Source organism: Gobius niger (genome assembly GCF_951799975.1).
Source record: "Gobius niger genome assembly, chromosome: 8".
In the NCBI taxonomy this organism is placed as follows: domain Eukaryota; kingdom Metazoa; phylum Chordata; class Actinopteri; order Gobiiformes; family Gobiidae; genus Gobius; species Gobius niger.
The window spans coordinates 18,339,930-18,362,292 of NC_136859.1; the positions used below are offsets into that span (position 1 = coordinate 18,339,930).

Genomic DNA, 22,363 nt, shown 5'->3' on the forward strand with positions numbered 1-22,363 from the left:
TGTGACAATGTGCCCCAAATACGGGGTAAGTTGTCACAAGGCGTGGGGTTGGTTGTCACCATGGTGTTTAATGGGGTTTTTGACGTTAACTTGAAATTTGATAAACCTTTGCAACGTTTTTGCTTTTAGAGATAAAATGACAAAATGTTTTAAAACAGTCACAATGCAATGCCAGATGTGTTCATAACTCATTTCAACTGTTGATTTTTTATTTTTTTGTAAAATGCTCTGAGGTGTAAAATGTACAAATTCACTAAAATGACCCAAACATACGGCCTGTATAAAAGCTAATGTTAAAATAGCTTGATCAGAAAACATATTAGACACAAAAGAAAAAAATATCCCACGTTACACCCCAAATAACCCCAAGTGTCCGCTTTATGAACAATGTAAGCTTACAAACTGATTTAGTATGCTAAAACGGCTCAAATTGAAGCCAACATCTTTGTCTTTCAGATCAGTGTCTTTTATGCAAAGACAGTTACTAAAGGAAAGCTCTCACTACAAAATTAACCCAGACATTAAAGTTTGGGAGAAGGCATAAAAACAATTCAAATGTGTCCCATGTCTTAAGTCCAAATGAGAAAATGACAGTTGGAAGAGAAGAGGAATACCAATACACATATTCCAAGTACCGGCATACAGCGCCCTCTACTGTGGATATAAAAAGCAATGTGACAAATTACCCCGTGTGACAAATAGCCCCAGTCTCCCCTACAGTATGCAAATATTGGTTTCAACTGTAGAGTATGTAGTGACAATCATACATGGTAAGGTATATGAGATATACTACAACGTTGTATCTACTAATACAGTAATGATCAGGCTTTACAAGTAAATCACTTGACACAAACACCACTTTGTCAGAGCTCTTCATTAATATTTTAATTCAATTCGAGTCACATTTACAAGTTATCATAGCAGTCCATTTTAGACAAAATTCATAGCATCTTGCAGTAATGACTCATCAGAAATGCATTAGTAAAATAAAACTTAGGTATAGAAAAATAAAGTAAAGCTACAGAGAAATACCAGTTTGAGACCATAGTAAGCCATCAGAAAGACTTCACCCGGATTGAGAACACAAGTCCCTCGTCTTAGGCTCACTGATGGACCACCGGAAAAAACAGGCAGCAGTAGCATTAAGTTTGTCTCCTTGCAAAGTTTACATTTTCCAAGACAATAAGGACAAAAGTAACACCCCACATCCAGTGAGGTAGCTGAAATAAGATAAAAACAAAGGTGAAGGAAGTAACCAAACAAATCCCATTAACCCCATTGCAGATGACAAAATCTGCAAATGGTGTCCTAAGAATTGTGCACACATTCTGCAGGAAAAATTCACAGTCATTTGCCTCAGTCATGCACAAAAGAAGAATGACTTGATAAACTTGTGTCTACTTTGGCCATGAACCAGTTGCAATCTTTAAAATGTTTCAACATTTCACTTAAAGAAAAAAAAAAGAAAACTTGCTATTTTCCCATTGGCTCCCATTTTGTGGCAAACGCAGCCTCTTGATAATTTTAACAAATCTTCTATGGAAAAATACTGTAACATAAGGTTGTTATACAGCAATGAACATTATCTAAAGTGCGAGCACAATACAAACACAGGCAGTAAAGGGGAAAAATAAAAAAACTAATTGAATGATGAGGCGTGTGCATTGTCCGTGCCATTGGACCCGTCATAGTGACTGTGTCACTTCAAGGCTCAGCACGCCAACCTGCACATGTACTGCTTTAAGGGGAACAAATGTCTACTGCGTGTCAACGTTTTGAGGAGTTTGATTGTGACAAGATTGTCTATACATTCTTTTTCTAAGGATTCAAGGCTATTAGTCTCCATCTGAAATTTCCATTTAGTTTTACAGTTTCCTTAGCAGAAATTACGTTTATACAAACAGTTTGCATTTGGGAATACAAGAATCAACAATTAATACAATCTAGAGATGATTTTTGACATGGCAGTGAAAATAAAATCTAGACATAAGAGTATATCAAAAATTCTCAAAAATGTCCTGCATTTGGAGTGTTTGACATACAATATATCATTTGCTTTGAAAGCATGCACTTGAAAAGGCTCAAGAAATGTAAAATATGGCTTCAACGAAATTAAGCACAAAGACTTTAGGAATATTGATAATAAAGAAGCTTCAACAATCAAATGTAACACAATTATAAGGTCAATTAGAACAGATTGCAACAGAAAATTGTTTTCCCTTTAACCCATTATATCTGTTGTGTCCGATCATGATACACCTGTTGCATTAGGAATCAGCCTTTTTATAAATGTTGAAAATATGTTCTGCATATTTACCTCGAATTTTTGCTATAAATACATTTTCATCTATTATTTTAAGCCATCAGGTGTTTTGACTAAAATGATTAAATGATGAAAATGATGAAACACTGAATATACAAATGATGGGCATAAAAAGACCCAGACAATTTTTGGCCAAACTCGTACTGTAGAAAGAATAGGATGGACAGGCGATCGAGAAAGATAGTCTCAAAGCGGGAAGTTGTTGGTTTGATTCCAGTTTTGACCAGTTGATACTGCCATTATGCTTTTGAGCAAGATACTTTACCTGCTCATTTATAATATGATCAGGTGTGCATCTGATGAAGGTCAAAGAGACCATAGGCTCAGATTGGCAGGCAAGTCTTAGTCAGTAAAGTTTTATGCCCATGATTACTGATAAAGGCGCATTATAAGACCGAATCTGATGTCTCTAATTATTGTGGCAGTACAATGCAGAGAAGTAGAAATATGAGTTAGCCAAAAATGAATGTGCTTTCCCCTTTGAGCAAATACAGTATTTGAAATAACACAGAATGATAGCTTACAGAACAGAACGGGGCGATTGTTATCACCTAAAGCGTTTTTGGTCCACAAAGTATATTTTACACATTTAAAACTGGAAAGAAAACAATATGAGGAATGTCTAGGAAGAACTGGAGTATGGAAAATTACACATCCCTGTAATTGTCAAAAGTGATGACATCATATAAGTTACATTTTATTTTTTTGTTGCTGAACCCTGAGCTAAATCAATGTGTGTGTATAAAGACATTAACAGGCTCACAGCATTTTTAATAAGAAAATTAAACCCGAGTCACCTCAAAACTGCCAGAAGAAACAACTTGCTTCAAGTGGCAGGAATTATCACGGGCGTCTCATTGTTTGAATCAAGATTCTTCAAAAAAGGCTCTGAATAATGAGCTCATGCATTCTGCACTGTTAAGGTCGCAAAGGCAGCTAACAGAGAGCAGAGTTAGAAATCTTACAAATATGAGCCAAGAATAAAATACTGATTTGACTAATGTATTCACTATCAAAGGCTGGAATTTTATATTTTCCCTCCTTTCGCATGCACAATCAGTATTATGTGTGAGGGATAACATAAAATAATTGTCCCATGGATGTTCTTAAGTGCTTGCCCTTGAATATTCAAGCATGGTAATTTTAAAGAATGACCTTTTGGCATTTTGACAGTCATTTTTACAAAATAAAAACCTGTGTATTATAATAAAAATATTCAGTTGAAAATATTTTTTTAAAATCTACATACACAATACTAATAAAACCTGTCAGGTAAACTATGTCACCAATGAAATTTCGTCCCTTACTGCCCAAACATGTAACCGCTGTAACACTACACTCTCACCAGGAGAGGTGTCGCTTGCTCCCCCTAAATTCAAAGAAATCTTTTAATTCTGTTTCTTATGAAGTCCGTCTGTTTTCCCATCACTAAAATCCGGGCAGAAGATACCGTTAGCTGGTTTGGTGGTAGCGATGCCTGGCAGGTTGAGACAAGCGAGGGATGATAGACTGGGTTTCTTCTGATGACATGGGCCTCTTTGGAGCTGTGGATTTACTACATACAGGTACTCCTCATCAAACTCTGGGTTCTCCTCCACAAAGCGCTTGAACATGTCTATACAGAAAAGACCACAAGAGGGCGCCACACCACATAAACATAATTCAATTATTAACAGTCGGCTTTTGTTTTTAACTACTAATGATCATAAGTTAAACGACAGAGTTACACTTACCATAGGTGATCTTCCCTGTATCTTTTGAGTCAATTGAGGAGAAGAGGCGTGATACACTAAGGCGAGACACTCCTAAAGCTGTCTTCAAGATGACTGCCAACTCTGCCTCTGTGATGGCTCCGTCATTGTCAGACTCAAACATCTGTTCATGCATAATCAAAATGAGGAATTGCTACATGACTATTTCATTACTGAACCTGGTCACAGTCACAAAACTCACCTTGAAGGCCAGTTTTAATGTATCCATTGTTTTGGCAGGTCTGCATGCAACAGACAAGGCTATCATATATTCTCTGACATCAATGCAATTGTCTTCATGCTGGACAAAAATAAAATGTAAAGAACAGTTTTTAAAACCTAATGAAGCAGGATTGTGTCAATAGCTATTATGAATAAGCATGATCTATCCGCATTACATCATCACTAACAAGGGTATAACAGTGTATCAATCGGATTACAGCATTTGTTAATGAGAATACTCAACATTTCAGAAGTAATAGAATTCACCTCATCAAAGAGAGCAAACATGTCCCGTAGCATGTCCGAGACAGGCAGATCCAGAAACTGAGCAAAGTCCTCCAGACTCTGTTTTTGACCCTCAAGTTTCATGGCTCGGGTTCCATACTCCAGCAGATCCTTTTCAGGGTTTTTGGATTTTAGCCTAAAAAAATAGACAAATACATACATACAATACATATATTAAAAAAAATAAAAATACAAATCCTTTCTGGGTCCAGTGGGATATTCGAGAACAGCAGCTAATAAAACAGGCATTGGGCCAAATGGAGCCTTGCCTGGTTTTGCCATACCCTCGTACCTACTATGTTTCGTACAAGGGTCTGGAACTTCTCAATTGAGCTCCGTTATCAGGTGGGAGGGGTGAACTCCTTTGAAACGATTGGATCTGATTTTCGCTAGCGTTTGGTCGTGACGTATGTAATGCGCCCGAGGAGTGAAGCAAGCTCTTCATAACTCTTGGGAGCATTCCTTGCACATTCCAAGGCTTCAATTTTAATTTCTGGATATTTGGGAGCCAGGGCGGATTGAAGAGCTTCCATTACTTTCGTATCCGTCGCCATTGCCAAACTACAACCCGCAAATCGGCGCAAATGCTTGACGTCACCTACAACACCCGCCTCCCCCGCTCGCTGAATGGTAGGTAGAAAGTCAACCGATGTAACGCAGCCACTGAGATCAAGCCCAGACACACATGTAGGGAAATTATAATTGACCGGAGTTTACGGATGGCTAAGGCAAGGCTAAATGGAGCCAGGTCCTTTAGGTTCTTTTAATAAAGCCAAGGTTAGCAAGCAGAGCTGTAATGATTTGTCCGAAAGTGCCTCATCAGTTGACCAATTTTAGAAGCTTTTAAATGAAAACTCAAGACGATGTCAAAAGATCAAGAGGCTCAATCACCTTTTGACTTGTCCCAACAAAGTCATGCCCAGTTTCAGCTTTGTATGATGACATTTCTTTCGGCAGTCCCATGTAAACTGCCCACATTTGAGGGGTACCACAGAGCCATCTTTTCATTATTCTAAAGTTTATTCCTTATCAAAAACCTCCTTTAAGTGGTATTTGACTTATTTCATGCATCTTCATGAATCTTGCTTTGAGCTGCTGCTCCATCCAGACCTAGAAAATGACTGGGGTGCACCTTATTTTGTAATCATGTGCCGAACCACCCTCTCTCCAGGAAGTGTCTGCTGCCCTTGCACTGTTAACAACTCTCTGTCCGATCAGCAATTCAAGAAGGTGTTAGGACTGAGCCTGATTATTTTATAGAGGTCTGGCCCGCAAAACCATCAGCCCTTTTCAGCTAAACATATTGCAAAACTTGCAATGGTGTGCGTTTGGTTTTTGTAAGAGGTGACTTGGCAATGTGGCCTCTACCAGATTTTCCAAGAGAGTATGTCTTGGACCTTTCCTTGGAGGGACTGGAGAGGACCGGCTGATGAAGAGTCCACAGACATAACATGAGTAAACCAACTTGCAATTAATAGCAAATAAGTTAGCCAAATATAAACTGTGGCAGTGTGCACAGCATTTGTTATGATTAAGAGAGGGGAAGTGGCGTGACTGTGTGAGACTAAATAAGAAACACAGCATGTGTATATGAGCATGCTGGTGAGAGCTACATATATACGACAGTTTCCAACTGCACAGTTTGTACTCAAATGAAATAAGTCAAAACAAATGAGAAACTTTACCAAAGGTAACATATTAAAAAATATACACCTGTAGTTGTCTTTGTAAGGTGTAAAACGGCATGATATAGCGCCTTTAATATTGTTTGGGTCAGTGCTTTAAATCATATCATATATAGCTATGTTATAGCTATGGACACATGCTATGACTCGTTTGAAAGGGGAGACTTCATTATGATTAAAAAAACTAAACTCAGTTGTTTGGCTTAGTTGTGCTTTGTGTTATGAGTCATATCTCTGAAAGAAGAAAAAAAAACAAAAAAATACAATAAAAATAAAATTATATATAAAAAAATATAAATAAATCTGCCGCCTTTGCGATGCCCAATCCCGTCAGACCTTGGAAGCTAAGCAGGGAAGGGCCTGGTCGGTACTTGGATGGGAGACCGTTTAGTAACACCAGGAAGCCTAGCGAATGTAGTGTGTGAGTGAGTGGTTGGTGGTGGTCAGAGGGGCCGATGGCGGAGACTGGTTGCCTCGCTTCCGTCAGTCTACCCCAGGGCAGCTGTGGCTACAATAGTAGCTTACCACCACCGGGTATGGAGTGAATGAATAATGCAATGTAAAGCGTCTATGAGTGTCCAGAAAAGCGCTATATAAAACCGATGCATTATCATTATCATTATCATTATTATTATTATTATTATTATTATTATTATTATTATTATAAACAAAACAAAAAAAAGTGTACCGGCACCTCTTTCGGGCCACTTAATGCACTGGTTTGGGTGATTATTTCACTCTTGGCCAAACTGCGTGGCTGTTTCCAGGAAATCTGTTGCTTTCTCCTGACAGAAACGTACTGATAACTTGCCATGTGCATAAACCACTGTTACCGCACCCACACCCTCCCTGTGCACTTGCACCAGCAGCTGGACAGCTATAACGATACGGCAGATCCTTGATTGTTGAGGTGTTAACAGAGAGAGCTGTGCTTGCTTCTTATATAATGTAGTGTTCATTTTAACTGGTAATCATGCGTGCGTCCCTTACCCCAGCCTCCTGACAAGCTTGGCAAACTCCAGCAGACAGGTGTCAACGGGCAGTCTGAGCTGGCCCTCTGCCATGGCCAGCTGGCAGTCTTCAAATGAGTAGTCGGTGATCGGGACCCCCAGCGCTCTAAGCACAGCAAAGAGGAAACAAGGACAGTGCATCAGTGTGCAGGAGTGCAAACATCTTCCCTGTAGTAATTGTGACTGCATGAGTACGTAAATGTACTTGTGAACAGTCAGTGACATGACAATATGCATACTGTTCAATTAAATGAACAGGTGCAACAGTAAAGCAGCTTCACCAACATTTTTGGGACATGGAAAGAATGTAGAATTAGACATTTTTATCTAAGACAGAATGAGAAAAAGACATACTTGGCCATGATCCGTCTGACATTAACAGCAAAGAGTAAGGGGTTCTTTTTCTCCTCCTCTGACGGTGTGTAGATTGGAAGAAACTGAAAAACATAATAGGATGACGTCTTTAAACTAATAGTACATGAACTGACCATCAAAGAACGTTTGTAACAAAAATCTGTGTAAAAGTAAAAAAATAAAAAACGCTACCTCAATTTCAAATTCATTGTGAAGCTGGCAGAGTGTCAGCCACAAAATTTTAAACCTGTTTAAAAATACACATAAGTGTGTTATTTTAATCAGCCTTGTAAAGAATAACAGTACAGTATTCAATAGCAGATATACTTACGCCCCAGGACCTTGCCAAGTCCATGTGATTGTGTCCTATATTAAAAAAAAAAAAAAAAGAGCGTTTTTTGTGAGAATGTGTACAATTTAAGACAGAATTATGAAGCGAGCTGAATTATGCCAAATATCCATACCAATTTATTTGGATATCGAATAACGACGGGTTGTACCGGGACAGCTGGAATAAATGCACCTGTTACACACACAAAAAAAAAAAACAGTATCACGCAGTAACACAATATTTGTATTAATAAATAGTAAAATCAAAATAAATAAAATCATTGTTTAGAGAATGCTAAAATGGCTTTGTGTACCTGGTTTGAAGGTTATCAGGCAGGACCTGTTGGTGCATGTTCCTTCAGGAAAAATCATTATCTACGGAAACAAAAATAAGTCATTGCATAAATAAATATATGGGTCGAACGTTCTAGTATGTAAAAATTTCAGACGGACTACAGGAGGAGGCTATATAACCATGAGCGATTTTGAGAAAAAACAAAAACAAAAAGTTTACATATGTTTTACCATATCAAAATGAACCATCTCAACATCAGGTTAATGAATGAGGCCACATTTTTAGCAAATTAATCTTGGCTTCAACTGCTTCTAAAAGAGAACAGTCTTGTTACATCCACTGTGTGAGTGAATAAAGCCATCATCATTTCAATATTGTAGTAAAATAACAATTCAGCTACAATCTGTGCAATCTCCAATGAGTTTTGATCTAAGACTGCACTTTTGCTTTCCACATCAAGTATATAAGCTCAGTAATTACAGCAACAATAACCCTGCATATTTAAAAATGAAAAGCTAATTCTAACACAAAATTCAGATCTGTCAAGTAGAATCAGAAGAGCCATTAATGACTACACATTTGCTTCAAAGCACCAACTTCATCAGCTTTATTAACTGCTTGCAGCTAGTTCAGAATTCTGCAGCATGACTTGTAACAGGAACCAAAACATAGGAACCATTCTTGCATTGTTGCACAGGCTTCCTTTTCATTTTAGAATTGATTTTAAGATTTTACTGTTAGTTTTAAAGCTTTGAACGGACTGGCCCCTCAGTATATCAAGGACCTCATCCAAATGTCCACAACGTTATGCGCTCTGCTGTCCGAGGGCCAGCTCCAGCTTGTGGTGCCTAGGATAAGCCGTAAAACTAGAGGGGTCAGAGCGTCCTAAGCTGTGTGCCCCTCCATATACGAACAGCCAACTGTGGAGGGTTTTAAATCTTGTCTTAAGACACACTTTTATTCATGGGCTTTTAACACCACCCGAGTTGTGATCCTATGTGTCTTTTATTTTGCTTTTAGTGTTTTTTTGGTATTGTTGTAACGTGTTAAATAGGTAAGGTCCTCATTCGACTACCACTACTACCCACTCAAAAATAAGACTTTTATGGGTCTAGCTGGTCATTAGGAGCATGTTTTGTATTGCTGAGGCAACAGTATAATCCAAAATTTTGCGTAGTGTGCTTTTAAATGCAGGTTCTTTAGAATGCTGTGATGTCCCATAAACATAACCTCGGTGAACAAGTACATTAGCTTTCATTTACCTGGGGCCATTCACCTCCAGATTGGGCTCTGCGTTTGATTTCTTCAACCGTCTTCTTACGTGAGTTTTGATCGGATCTTGAAACAAACACTGGCCGGATGAACTTTATTAATGCTGAAAGTGACAGACATTATGTAAAAGTTAGTACATGTTAAATGATCATTCCCCAAAGAGCTGAGTAAGAGAACAACACATTTGAGAAAATGGCTATTCCAACTGCTGTCTGTCTGTCTGCCTCCCTGTCTGTCTCCCTGTCTGTCTGTCTGTCTGCCTGCCTGTCTGCCTGCCTGTCTGCCTGCCTGTCTGCCTGCCTGTCTGCCTGTCTGTCTGCCTGTCTGTCTGTCTGTCTGCCTGCCTGTCTGCCTGTCTGCCTGCCTGCCTGTCTGCCTGCCTGCCTGCCTGTCTGCCTGCCTGTCTGCCTGCCTGTCTGCCTGTCTGCCTGTCTGCCTGTCTGCCTGTCTGCCTGTCTGCCTGCCTGTCACTGTAGAGGATTAAAGCTCTCCTAGACACACTTCACACGTCATTGTGGCTGATCAGGTCTTAATGTCTAATCAGGATCCAACTGTGGACAGGCAATGATCAAAAGTACAGGTAACCAATATCGCTCGAGATCCTCTCTGCATCGAGGAGGACTCACTCTGCGACTAGCCAATCAGGACGCAGAACACAGTGTGCGTATGGCATTCATACACAGTAAAACAAGCGTGCAATATTGTACTGAAAATAAATCCACGAAACAGCGAGGCCGCGAAAGGTTAACCGCGTTATAGCGAGGGACCACTGTACTTCACAAATGACACCAAGGACAATGAATACAAGACCTAAAATAAGACATGATTCCGAAATGTTGTTTAGAACATTCCGTTCAAACAAGAGAAACTCAGTAGCAAGTCATGTTTTCAGATAAATGACTTCTGCGTCTTACATTTCTTTAGTAACAAACTTGTAACTTACTGCCCCAGAGGAGTAGGTCCTTGCTTTCAGCTTTCATGACAATAGAAGACATTGTCATTGTCACTGGAATGGCATCAAAGTAAGAAGAGTGGGGCGCCAATGTAAGAATTGACGCTTCGGAAGGCAGTGCTCTTTGACCTTTTACCGAGATCCAATGGAACCCTCCTGCAAACCACATGACCCGCATGATGATCTTCAGAATGATATCCACCAGTCTAAAAACAAGAGGAAGAGAAGTTTACTCAACTAGTGACTCATAACGTGACATTAAAACACACAAACATCTACGCCTTAATCTAATAATTAGTAGCTGTACTTGTCAACCAGAATTTACTGCAAATAATACATTTTACCCACCTTCGCCAAAAGCACTGAGGTTCTACGCTGTCTTCAGGGCGTCCCACTGTGGCCAAAAAGGCAAAAGGCCATGCCAGCAGCATCATAAATGCAGCCATAAGCAGCCGGATGGGGAACAGTGTGAATGTCATTACTGCTATCTGCAAGAAGGAAAAATAGACAACTAGATGTAGTCATTTATTAATGCCCAATAAAGCTGTTTATTTGACAAGTTCTGTTCAAGTATAAAAAGTAGCAAAGCAGTATGTGTTGTACTAAGTTGTAATGCTCAGCAGTTGGCTGCAGTAGTGACTGTTTATCTTGAAGGTTTTTATGAGCCTGTGATAGCAGCACTTATCTTTTGTCAATATTAGTCTTGATAACAAACACTATAGGAAGCAGGGCCTCAGCTAATCTGCAGGGAGCCCTGCTTTGGTCTGGCACAAATTTGAGTCTGTTAGTGCAGTCAAATTCATGATCAGTAGAGTAAAGTAAAAAGTGTTTTAATATTAGCCCATGCAGCACATCAGAGTTGGACGCTATCCACAAAACAACCAACAACATGATGTTGTAGGTTGCAAAATTCAGCATGTATTTGTATTCATATTCTAATTGTGCTCTGGGTTACAGAAGGACAAATGCATTAACACAGGTGAATCGGTGTTTACTCCCACCTCTGCTCGGTCCCACACCACACGTGCGAGATGCTAGTGGAAAGGAATGCTCTCACGCTGTGACCATCAACAAAGCAACACGCCTAAACCATGAAAGCCACCACCCTGAATCACGCTTATAACCCACGTGCAAAAAAATAAACATAGTTCTTTAAGTATAAGGACGAAAACCTATCTTTATTTCCATAAGAAAGTGGCATAGGCAAGGCCCCTGGCCATCGAAAGAAAACTTAATTCAATGTTGGTTATTTTCAAATGACTTCCTTCATGCCTGTGCACAACTCTTTCAAAACATTGTGTTTTTGTAGAAATGCATCTTATGATTAATCGTTTATAAAGAAGTTAAAGCTGGCGTTTTATGACGCTGATATGTGGATGCAACATGTATGTGGCTAACATTAGCCTGCTTGCTAACTGCTCAGCTGACTGCAGGTAATCAAGAAAATTGCAATTGCTGGAAAATAAGTTGACAAAACCCAGTGGGCATTTGTAAGTAACCTAATATGACATTATGTAACATTACCTTTGCTTTTTCCAAAGGAGTATATTTCAAGATGTGCACAAATGGGTTTCTTGTCGGGGGAGCTTGGTCCATCTTCTTTCCGTCTCCTTCCATGATACGTTTATTCGGGAACCTCATTTTTCTAAAACAATTTATATATAATACAAACAACTGCTGTCTTAGATTAGATTAAATCAAATGGTCCAAGACACAGGAGAAGACTTCACGCCCGATGCAGTTAACGTTAACTGTCTTGCACAAATCACGATGGCTAATTTAAGAGGCAGTGTATGCTATTCGCGTTATCTTCCTGTACTGGACAGCATGGAGGGATAATGGTTGGTCACGGATTAACTGGGGCTATTCAAGTCACCGAAATCTTTCTGCCTACTGTGCACACGACGCCTTCTTTAGAACGGCGTTTCCCATCCAGTCAGCTAGCTTTGGTGCTAGCTGAGGCCACGGCTCCTCTCCAGCGTCAGTGCGCATGCGCAGCAGCATCCATCGAATAGCGCCTAATGATGTGGGTGTTTATCATGTGGATGGATAACCCTGAACAGCACGCCTTTGCAGGACCCTCTGAAGGATCTCCATGAAACAGTTTGTATCGCAAAGAAAATCTGTTGCCTATTTTACTCACAGACGAAAGTTTTTCTTTCCTTTTTTTTTTTTTTTTTTACTATTGAATGACTTGTATTGACTTGTTTTTTTTTTCTTTTCTTTTTTTTTTATACCACCAGACCCATCATATATTTGAAATAATAATAATAATAATAATAATAATAATAATAATAATAATAATAATAATAATAATAATAATAATAATAATAATAATAATAATAATAATAATAATAATAATAATAATAATAATAATAATAACAACAATAACTTCTTCCATGTTGAAGTAAGAGTAATCAAAGATAACCTGCCAGGCTGTTAGTTGTACTAGTTAATTTATCCATTAGAGGGGGCCAATGCTCCATGTTGACAGCCAGCAGCAGCAGCTATCTATAAAACCTCCTTTCCACAGGAGTGGACCAGTTCACTTTATTTAAGACTGGTTCATTTAGGGAGGGGCAGACCCCGCAAGTTTGTGGTTCAAGTGCCTTCCGGGTAAAGGGTCCAGGTTGTTATGGGAGTGGCCTAGGACATTATGCATGTGACAGGCAACAACCACAGCCTGATATCACTGTGGTTTACTCCTGCATCAAAACACCTTTATATATGCTACATTTGGCACAAAGTGAGGCAGAGCACTTATCTATAAAAAAGACGTATGTAATTAGTCTATATGATGTCTTTTACATTTGTAAACAGGGATAGGAAAACATTACGTGTAAAAGTTTTCCAAAACATTTAGCCTGCCTTTATCTGTTTCTTCCAAGCCTATACCCAGCAAAGGTAAGTCTTAATTATATTTCTTTATTCGAGCAGGTTAAGAGATAATACAGAAAACAAGACAAACACAACAATGCCCAAAAGGAGAGAGTGTGTTAAGTATAATTTAATTGAACTTAATGTAGGGCATTTAGGCTATATGTGTAGAGATGTCCAAAATTCTGAAGAGAAAGATAACTTTGACTTTGGCAACTTCTGGGTCTCAAATGCCTGACCAATCAGAGTGGTGACATGCCCCCTCCCCTTTACCCCCAAACTGGTCCGACAGCCCTTTGGGAGTGGAGCGGATCCCTGTTGGCTGTGGAAACACCTGCAAAACGCTCCGGTTTGTTCCAGTCCGCTCATATGGAAATGCCCCTTATAGTGCACTCGGCAAGTTTACTTAGTCGAGGGCCGATTGTATTCATCGTCAAAAGACCAAGGGCCGGGCACTTCTATTGTAGGCCGAAGTAAAGCATCACCTTACAAATGCCATTGTTGTAGGCTACATCATATGGTTTAATTGGGTGTTCTAAGACGTGTTATAGGAATTAACAGGATTTAGAGGAATTAACAGCATTTTTCACATTTGTAGAGTACTAGGCATCCTATTTGTGTAATAATGTTTCTCATCTTGAGGGCCAGAGGTTCTGTGATGGAGGACCTGACGTTGCCTACCTGCTAGTGTAACCAGGGATGGTACAAAACTTCAAACTGAAACTAAACCCCATTTTATAGGTATTTTGAGGCTATGGTGACATTGAAAACCATAACAGCACATTTCAATTGCAATTAAGCCTATATCCTAGGCCAGTGGTTCTCCAACTTTAACACCAAGTACCAGCTCTTAAAATGTTTTACAATCCAAGTACTAGCAGCCAGCGTAGATCAAGATCAAACAAGTAGGCCTACAGAACCAGCTCTGAATTTGATCCAAACTGGACCTATATTATGTCTAAATTGGGGTTACACCATGACAAAAAATGTGGTAAAACAAATAAATTATAAGGTCTACACAATGAACTGGATACTAAATGCTGCCCTCTTGTGGTTAGGTTCTTACCATACATCCACCAGATATTTTATTCCCATTGCATATCCGGAGTATATTTGAGTCCTACTGAAAAATGCAAGAATAAGGGATGTGCTGGTCCAAAGCAGCATTCAGTGTAAATATGGGTTGTGTCTGGTATACACTGCATGAGAATGAAAAAATGGAAATTGGAAATTATTATTTACTGTCCTATTATTATTTAAGTATGCCTGAAAATATAAGATAACATGTCAGTTCTCATACTCATAATAATGCAAATCCATAATTGTTAAGGTCCAAAGAAGGTGGGCTATACAGTACATCCAACAAACTCCCACACTGGCCACATTTCTAATTGGTTACTAAATTACAATATATTGCAAATGGACAGTATTTGTAGTTTTAGCGCAACACACATTTTCCTCACTCCATGAAATGTGTATGCAATCTTAAGGCATTTAAACAAGCGGGGGACAGAAACACTGCACTTATTAATATCTGTATTTCACACTTTAGTTCTCCCTGTCCTTGGAGCAATCATGTTTTTTTCACCCCCAGTTTATGTAATTGCAAGTGTGTCAACATCAGCCACACACAAACACGCACACCCTCTATTCATGTTTTAATTCACCCGAATGTATTCACTGTGCCTCATGGGCTGACCATATGGGGTCATGACATTTGCATTTGACAGGAGCCACAGCACATAGGGTTAATACTGAGGAAAAAAAGGGATTGAAAAAGAGCTGCATAAGTTCACCTCCCTCCACACCGGCTTCTCCTCCATCATTTTCCCCCTCGAATCCCATAACTGAGCTGCTTAAATTAAAAAGGAAGAAATGCAATTTAAAGACATGGGGTAAACAATCACAAAACACTTGTTCCTGAAGGAGACACAATTTCCTGGTGCCTTGTCCAATTTCTTATGGCCTGGAGGGCTGCCGCCTGCGTTTTAACACCTGGTTCTACAACGCTGATTAAAATTGTAATGCCGCTGTTGAATCAATCCATATGACATTTTGGAAATACACAAGCACAGAGACATTTCATATATACAACTTTTTATTGTTTTCATCTGGGAAAAGGAAAGGTGTTAGGCTGCGACTCGGTTTGTGCTATGCCTTCAAACTGTTTGCAGAGAAATTTTATTGTAGCTTTCTTTTTCTGGGCTATTTATCATCCACAATAAGTGTTGTTGCATCTAAAATATTACGGTAAAATTGTAGTTATTACATTTATTCATTCATTCATTTATTTTTGATCAGCTCTTTTACAGGGACTGCGACAGTTCGACCTGTAACCCGCTAAAATGCTCAAATGACTTAGTATATTTATTGCCTATCACATTATTTAAATTTAAAAAAGGGACTACATTATCAAGGTTACTAAGTTTGAGAGTTTGGTTGTTAATATTCAACTTACTGTACAGTTAAAAGATAAATACTAGGATTAAATCTGTTGAAATTGAATTATTTCTGCAATATCACATTTTGTTGGTATTGGATTTACACAAAACATTACTGTGTTTAATAATAGAGAATTTGTTATGTTCTGATAAAGATTTTATACCTGTAGTAGCAAGGTTACAAAGGACCAGACAGGAGAGCAAATGTCCAGATTGGTGTTCACTATTACACCCGCCCTGAGGCCAAACATCTGAGGCTAGCTGACAGACGGACACCACACTAATGTTTTACTAGCCCCAGCGCCTATGTCAATCAATGTGCAGCATGTTCTCAAACATAATATCCAACACACCCACACTTATAAAACCTACCTACAGGAAACGAATTTTGCCCAAGATCTTTTGCTTTTACTTTGACCAAATAGCCTGTTTTATTGATGCATTTGTCTTTGCACGTATAGACAGTTTGTAGTTCAAACAAAAGTGGTTAAAATTGAAAATACTTAATAGTTTATAGTTCAGTCCAATATACTATAGTCCAGAAAATACTTGGACCATAAGTCGCCTTGTTTTCAGTTTGGTTGGGGGTGCGACTTATACTCAGGTGCGACTTATATATCAAAATATATAATTTCACCACATGTTATTTTCACACTGACAGCCGCTAGAGGCCGCTCTCGCTTTTGTACCAGTGTCTGCTGCTCCTGTACCACTGAAGATTTAAAAAAAAAGTTTGGAGTGAGTGAGAAACTTGTGAGGGACTGGCAAAAAGGAGGTCACTCTGCAATGAAGAAAACAAAAAAAGCTAATTGCGAGCTAAAAGCTTGATGGCCACAGCGAGACAGCGAGAGGAATGAGTTCGCAACTGAGAGCTTGAACAATGTGATGCCGGGAGAGGCTTGCAAACGGTGAAGTTACGCCTCCATGCCCAGGTAGTTGCCAAGGCTGGTGCAACTTATACTCTCGAGCGACTTATAGTCCGGAAAATACGGTAAATATAATTTCAGGAATAAAATTAACCTGAAGCTAAACTAGAAAGGACACAAGAGGCCTAAACAGGGCTATAACAGGCCTAATGCAACTTTAAGTCAGCGTGTAGCCACAAATCCAGAACATTAAAGGGCTCGTACTGGCCCTGTTTGAAACAAACTTAAAATTACAAAGGGCACCTGTAGAAGCCTTGTTCTTGTTGCACAGTTTGAGAACCAGTTGTCAATGATGTCCTGTCAGCTTTGTGGACTGGAGATTTTTTGTTCCAGTCCAGATCTGCACATTTCATGATATTGTGATGAGTGCAGGTTAGGAGGGTAGGCCTGGGAAGCTTGTCACACTGTCAGCATTTGAAAGCACAATTTTGACACAACAGTCGTTTGAAATCGGAGAGAGGAGCTGGCATCACATCTAAGCATCCTCCCTGTGTTCACTCCTCTCTCTCTCTCTCTCTTTCTCTCCTCTTGTCCTTTCTTCTTGTCTGGCCTCTGCAGGTGCCGCGCTATCACACCGCTAACACAGGAATCCCTGATCCATGTACATCCACGGCCCTTTGAAAGAGGAAGCTGGAGTTGGAAAGCACCTCTCTCCATCCTCTGTGTTCTCCGGGCAGATGAAGAGAGCTCCTGCTGCACAAGCCGGGTATGAAACCAAAGCCACATGTTGGGCAGGACAGACAGTTGTAAGACAAGAAAGATCTTTGTGGGGGACACAAGTGCTTGGCTGTTCGATTGCATGCCTGTCTGTTAGCACCGCTTTGCTGGACGGACACCTGTACAATTGTAATTTTACACAGGCAGAGACAACAGCAGGTGACTCAGAAAAGAAAGCACAATTGCTCTTCAGTGAATTAGATTATTGAGGGAAAGTTGGCCGATTTCAGCTGTTCAATCCAAGTTGCATCAACCACAATAATACTTTTAAATATCTGTCACCTTAAAAGCAAACTCATCCAGAATACATAGAAAGTGTAATATGTAAAATAAAAATGCCAACATAAGACTAAAAAGGCTACATGTTACCAACAAACTATCACGATTCTACTTGTCACATGGTGTTTGGCCCGAGACACAGACGGTGTGAAAGTGGATGGGGAGGTCATGGCGTTGGTATGTGACTGGATGATAGAGAGGCAGAGGAAGTAGATAGTCAAGCCCAGCGCCCAGGCACACAGCGGGAGATCCAGATACACGTCCCCTTTTGTGCTATCATCAAAGGTCGAGTGTTGGCTGACAGACACTACTGATCTGCCTCTGCGTTAAAACCTCGATAAGAGACAAGGACAACTGTGGCCAGAGGCGGTGTGTGTAAGTAGCCTATTATACGTATGAGGTCTATTGATAGCATGCTGTGTACTTATTATTAACTTTAAACCTTTATCATGCACAGATAGTACACATACAGTATACACTTTATGATAGGCAGTTTCACAAAGACATAAACTGACTGACAGAACTATTTACCTTCAGTTATGTCCAGTTGGGACAATTGGGAGAGATGAGACACCGATCCACCTGAACCATGTTGGATGATGAGAGGAGGGTGAGACTGAGAGAGAAACCCATCATCTTCATTAAAGGTAGGACCGCTACAACACATACTCTGACCCCTACATTATAAATAATATTATTGGTAAGTTGTAAACGTATTATTAGAACCAGAAGTGAAGTCACAAGGGTAACTGATTTCCTAATGCTAATGCCATTGTATGGCAATTATTACCCTCCTGGCTTTACACCTGTTAGTCACAATGAAACAAACTTTTGGATAAGTGATGACGACAAAATTAAAGCAGTATAATTAACCTCTTTATATTAATGATTGAATCAATATTGTAATAAATGCCAGGACATTCTATGAGGAATTTCTCAGTGTTCAAATGTTTGTATTCGATCATATAATGAATAGCTCTCTGTGTTGTAATACTGTCTGTGAGCAAGTGGGGGAGCTCTAGTGTTGTTCTTTTACCAGTGGATGGAGAGATCCCAGTGAACTATTATACCAACCATGATACACATGTTGTGGCCAGAATTAATATGTTCATTAGGACTGATATGCTTTTGTGTTGACACCACAAAGTTGTGCACATGGCTTTTCGTATGCTCCTAATTACATATTGCACAGCCTTCTTATAGTATATTCATTTCTATGCCGCCATGTTATAGCTCATTTAGAGCAAACACTAGATTGTTTAGATAGTTCTCCAGCAAAAGTTAAAATGTGTCAAGTCAATGAGTGTACACCAATGCTGAGAGAATGTATAATGCATTTGTGACGCAAACTAGTACAACATAACTTACTTAAAGTTTTTAGTCTTAAAGTTCTTACTGACAGCTTTTGAGAGTTTTATTTCAAAACCTTTTCCTTTCTTTTTTCAAATTGATATGCATGTGTGTGCATCATGTGGCTCTTTTATTCTGACGTTTGCAAAAGTACATTTCTAAAACCAAGCCTCATGCGAAGAACAAGAAGCACTCTAATATTAAAGCTGTGGCTGGTTATAATTAAGGTCAGTGACCACTTGGCCCTATATACTGCGGTGACATGTTCAATAAACTGTAATTATGACCAAATTATTAGTGTCGCTTTGAAACTGTAGATGACACAACTTCCCTTGCGCAAAATGACATTCAGCAGCAGGCAGATTATCAGACAGGCTGCTCTTTCTCTCCATTTCAAAGCCCCGCTGTCCCACAGCCCTTACATGGTGTTAAAAGTGTCCGGGTACAATACTTGACATTGGTTTTGCAGCAAAGAAAACAATAGTCCTACATGCTCCTATCAAACTTGAGCTTAAATCCCCCCTTTTTACTCTTGCTTTCATTCCATGTCACTGGGCCTTGTATCTGGATCGGACTTACAAGTCTCTGGCTGTGACATAAGGGATTCTGCGTTGTCCAGTGCTTACAGATTAAACCAGGAACACAAGACAAAGGGGCAGGGAGACGGCCCGTGCATTTAGAGTTAGGGAAGGAGGCGAAATAAGGACCCGAGCAATGGATACTTGTGCATTCAAGAGCCAAGAGAGGGGGGGAAGAGAAAATGAAGAGGAAGGAAGAAAGGAAGCGTTTTATTTTAGTCGCGCTGGTTATCGCTAGACCAGGCGCTGCATCTTTATTCTACCAGGAGAAAATGCTAATCATCAATCTCGGGCTGCATGCTACGTCTCTGTTTAATAGCTGATAGGGGAGTCTCCACAGGCTGCTTTGCTTCTTTGTTTAAAATGACATATAATGGGACTAGGCCTTATCAGTGTCCCGGTGCATTCTCTCTCATTCTCTCCCCCTGGTCTCGCTCGTCCGCTTGCTCGCCGATTGTGGTCCAGTGTAAAGCAATAGGAAGCCAAGATTGATTTGGAGCCAGGGATAACTTAATCCATCAATTTAACATGAAATGAATATGCAAAAGTGGGGCTGCCTGGTGTTGTGGATGGAATAGAGTCTTCGCAGTGACAAAAGAGGAAGAAGGGGATAAATAAACGAGAGAAAGAAAGGGAAAAAAATGTGTTATAAAAGATGAAAAGAGCTTACTACCTTAAAAAAAACACAGAGACAAATCCATTACCAGATGTTTTGTTTTCGACCATATTTCAGACTGACAAATGAGATGTGTCTGAGGCAGAATTACAATCGCGATGCATTGTAGCGGGCATAATGAAAATCCATCATAATTATAACAGGGAAATCATTGAAGACAAGTTATGGAATCAGCGGAGCAGCAAATCACAAGCCCGCCGCGCAGTACAGTACACCTGCTTTCTACTGTATGCAGATGATGAATGGGCAGCTGCTGAGAGTACTTTGTGGTTAGATTAAGTAAAAGTAAATCTCAGAAATTGATTGTAGAAATGCCTTATATGTTTGTATTTGACCGTATTACAGGAAATAAAAGCAACATCTCCCGTGAGTGGTTCGGGGCTGTGTTGCCGACGTAGCCATAAAGTTATGCAAGTGGTGGGATCTTTCCACCTTAATCTCAATGTTTGTTATCTTGCCATTCCAAAAGATTGATTCACACTTTATTATTGTTTTTTGTTGTTGTTTTTTTTTACAATAGTGCAGTGCAAGACTAGAAGTTTCCAATTCCACACTCAAGGGATCAGCAAAACTATCAAACTATTTTTTTTTGTGGCTATGTTTTGCCTTATCATCGTGGGGTGTAAGGGGTTTGTAGGTAATGCAGTTTTTATTTATGATTTGACCTGTTTTCAACCGTGAAAGGCCTGCTGAGCATCAGAATCTTTCTCAGGGGTGCATTGACCCCAGAGAGCATTCTTATAGAGCCGGTATGGGCAAATGTGATGTACAATTCTCAAACTAGACTGAAATCGCCTTAACACTGATATTCCATTGTGGCAACAGTAGCCAGACGAGTGTCATACTTGGGTTGTTATTATTTGAAGGTTCGGTTATCAATGAAAATAGTCTGTGCATATCCTCTATATACAGTATACTTCAATAAGACACAAACTATGCCAAGATGTGTCGTACTCCCTGTATTTTCATCAAGTTTTCAATACTTTTTTTTGCATCTCACAAACTTCCCCACAGACAACGTCTAAAATCCACCTTACACGACGACTCCAAATCAGCGCAACATAATCGCTCAAAAATAATCTAATTTCTCTCCCCGTCAAACACTTTGGCTCAGGGTCGCGACTGTTTGCGGCGGTTTCGGGTCAGCTGCTTGTCCGTCACATGATCAAGAGGGAAGAAAAAACATTAACATTGAACATGGGCAGGAGCAGATGAAAGCTCTGGGCCTCACTGTCAGTGCTGCGAGGTGATGAGAGATGGCATTACTTATTCATGAGGCCTAAATGCAGTGCAGAGGAGATGGGCATGGCTGACCCCACAACACTGGGGATAGGGAGAGGCAGTCCCTATGTGAGTGCATCGTAAAAAGCAGTTGCATTATATCAAGCTTTATTTGCCGTCTCTGAAATCAACACTCTTAAAACCACAAAACCAATGAGACTTACTTGAATAAGGACATTTAGGATCTCTATATTCTTTTGTATTCTGTTTTCCTGGGGAAAGTAGTACGCATATCACTTACTTTTTGCTGTTTGTCCTTCATGCCTTGAGCTTCAAGCTAATTTTCCTTCTTCTATATATTCATAATATACATGTCCAAGGCTTACTTTGTTTCATAGCATAGCGTAGTCCTTAGTCTTAAGCAATGTTTCTCTTATTGTCTGTCTTTGAGTTAGCTCTCGTTCGGATCTTTAGTCATGATTTAGCTTGACTTGGTATCATTCTTAGAAAGACATAAGATAGATCACTTTTGCCAAATATTTTCTCAAGTGGTACTTGGTGTGAAAAGTTTGAGGACTACATTTAATTTCTTTTTACCAATATGGTTTCAACTGGACCCAAAAATAGGACTACACATGGAAATTAGCATGGTGCTAAATATGGTGCAGCCATCTTATTAATGTAACTGCACATTGTCCTCATATAAACTAAACTAAACTAAACTAAACTAAACTAAACTAAACTAAACTAAACTAAACTAAACTAAACTAAACTAAACTAAACTAAACTAAACTAAACTAAACTAAACTAAACTAAACT

At 39.5% G+C, this 22,363-nt stretch overlaps 1 protein-coding gene across 1 annotated transcript; it reads right to left on the reverse strand.

Annotated features, from left to right (window-relative positions):
• Positions 1 to 874: 874 nt before the first annotated feature.
• LOC306966396 (lysophosphatidylcholine acyltransferase 1) lies at positions 875 to 12,484 on the reverse strand. Its single transcript, XM_079561156.1, has 14 exons — positions 12,004 to 12,484; positions 10,828 to 10,967; positions 10,471 to 10,685; positions 9,518 to 9,630; positions 8,275 to 8,335; positions 8,095 to 8,153; positions 7,962 to 7,996; positions 7,823 to 7,877; positions 7,631 to 7,713; positions 7,257 to 7,382; positions 4,564 to 4,717; positions 4,277 to 4,375; positions 4,057 to 4,198; positions 875 to 3,938 (listed from the first exon to the last, which is right to left on the reverse strand). The coding sequence occupies exons 1-14, from the start codon at positions 12,118 to 12,120 to the stop codon at positions 3,712 to 3,714; spliced, it is 1,626 nt and encodes a 541-aa protein (XP_079417282.1). The 5' UTR covers positions 12,121 to 12,484; the 3' UTR covers positions 875 to 3,711.
• Positions 12,485 to 22,363: the final 9,879 nt, after the last annotated feature.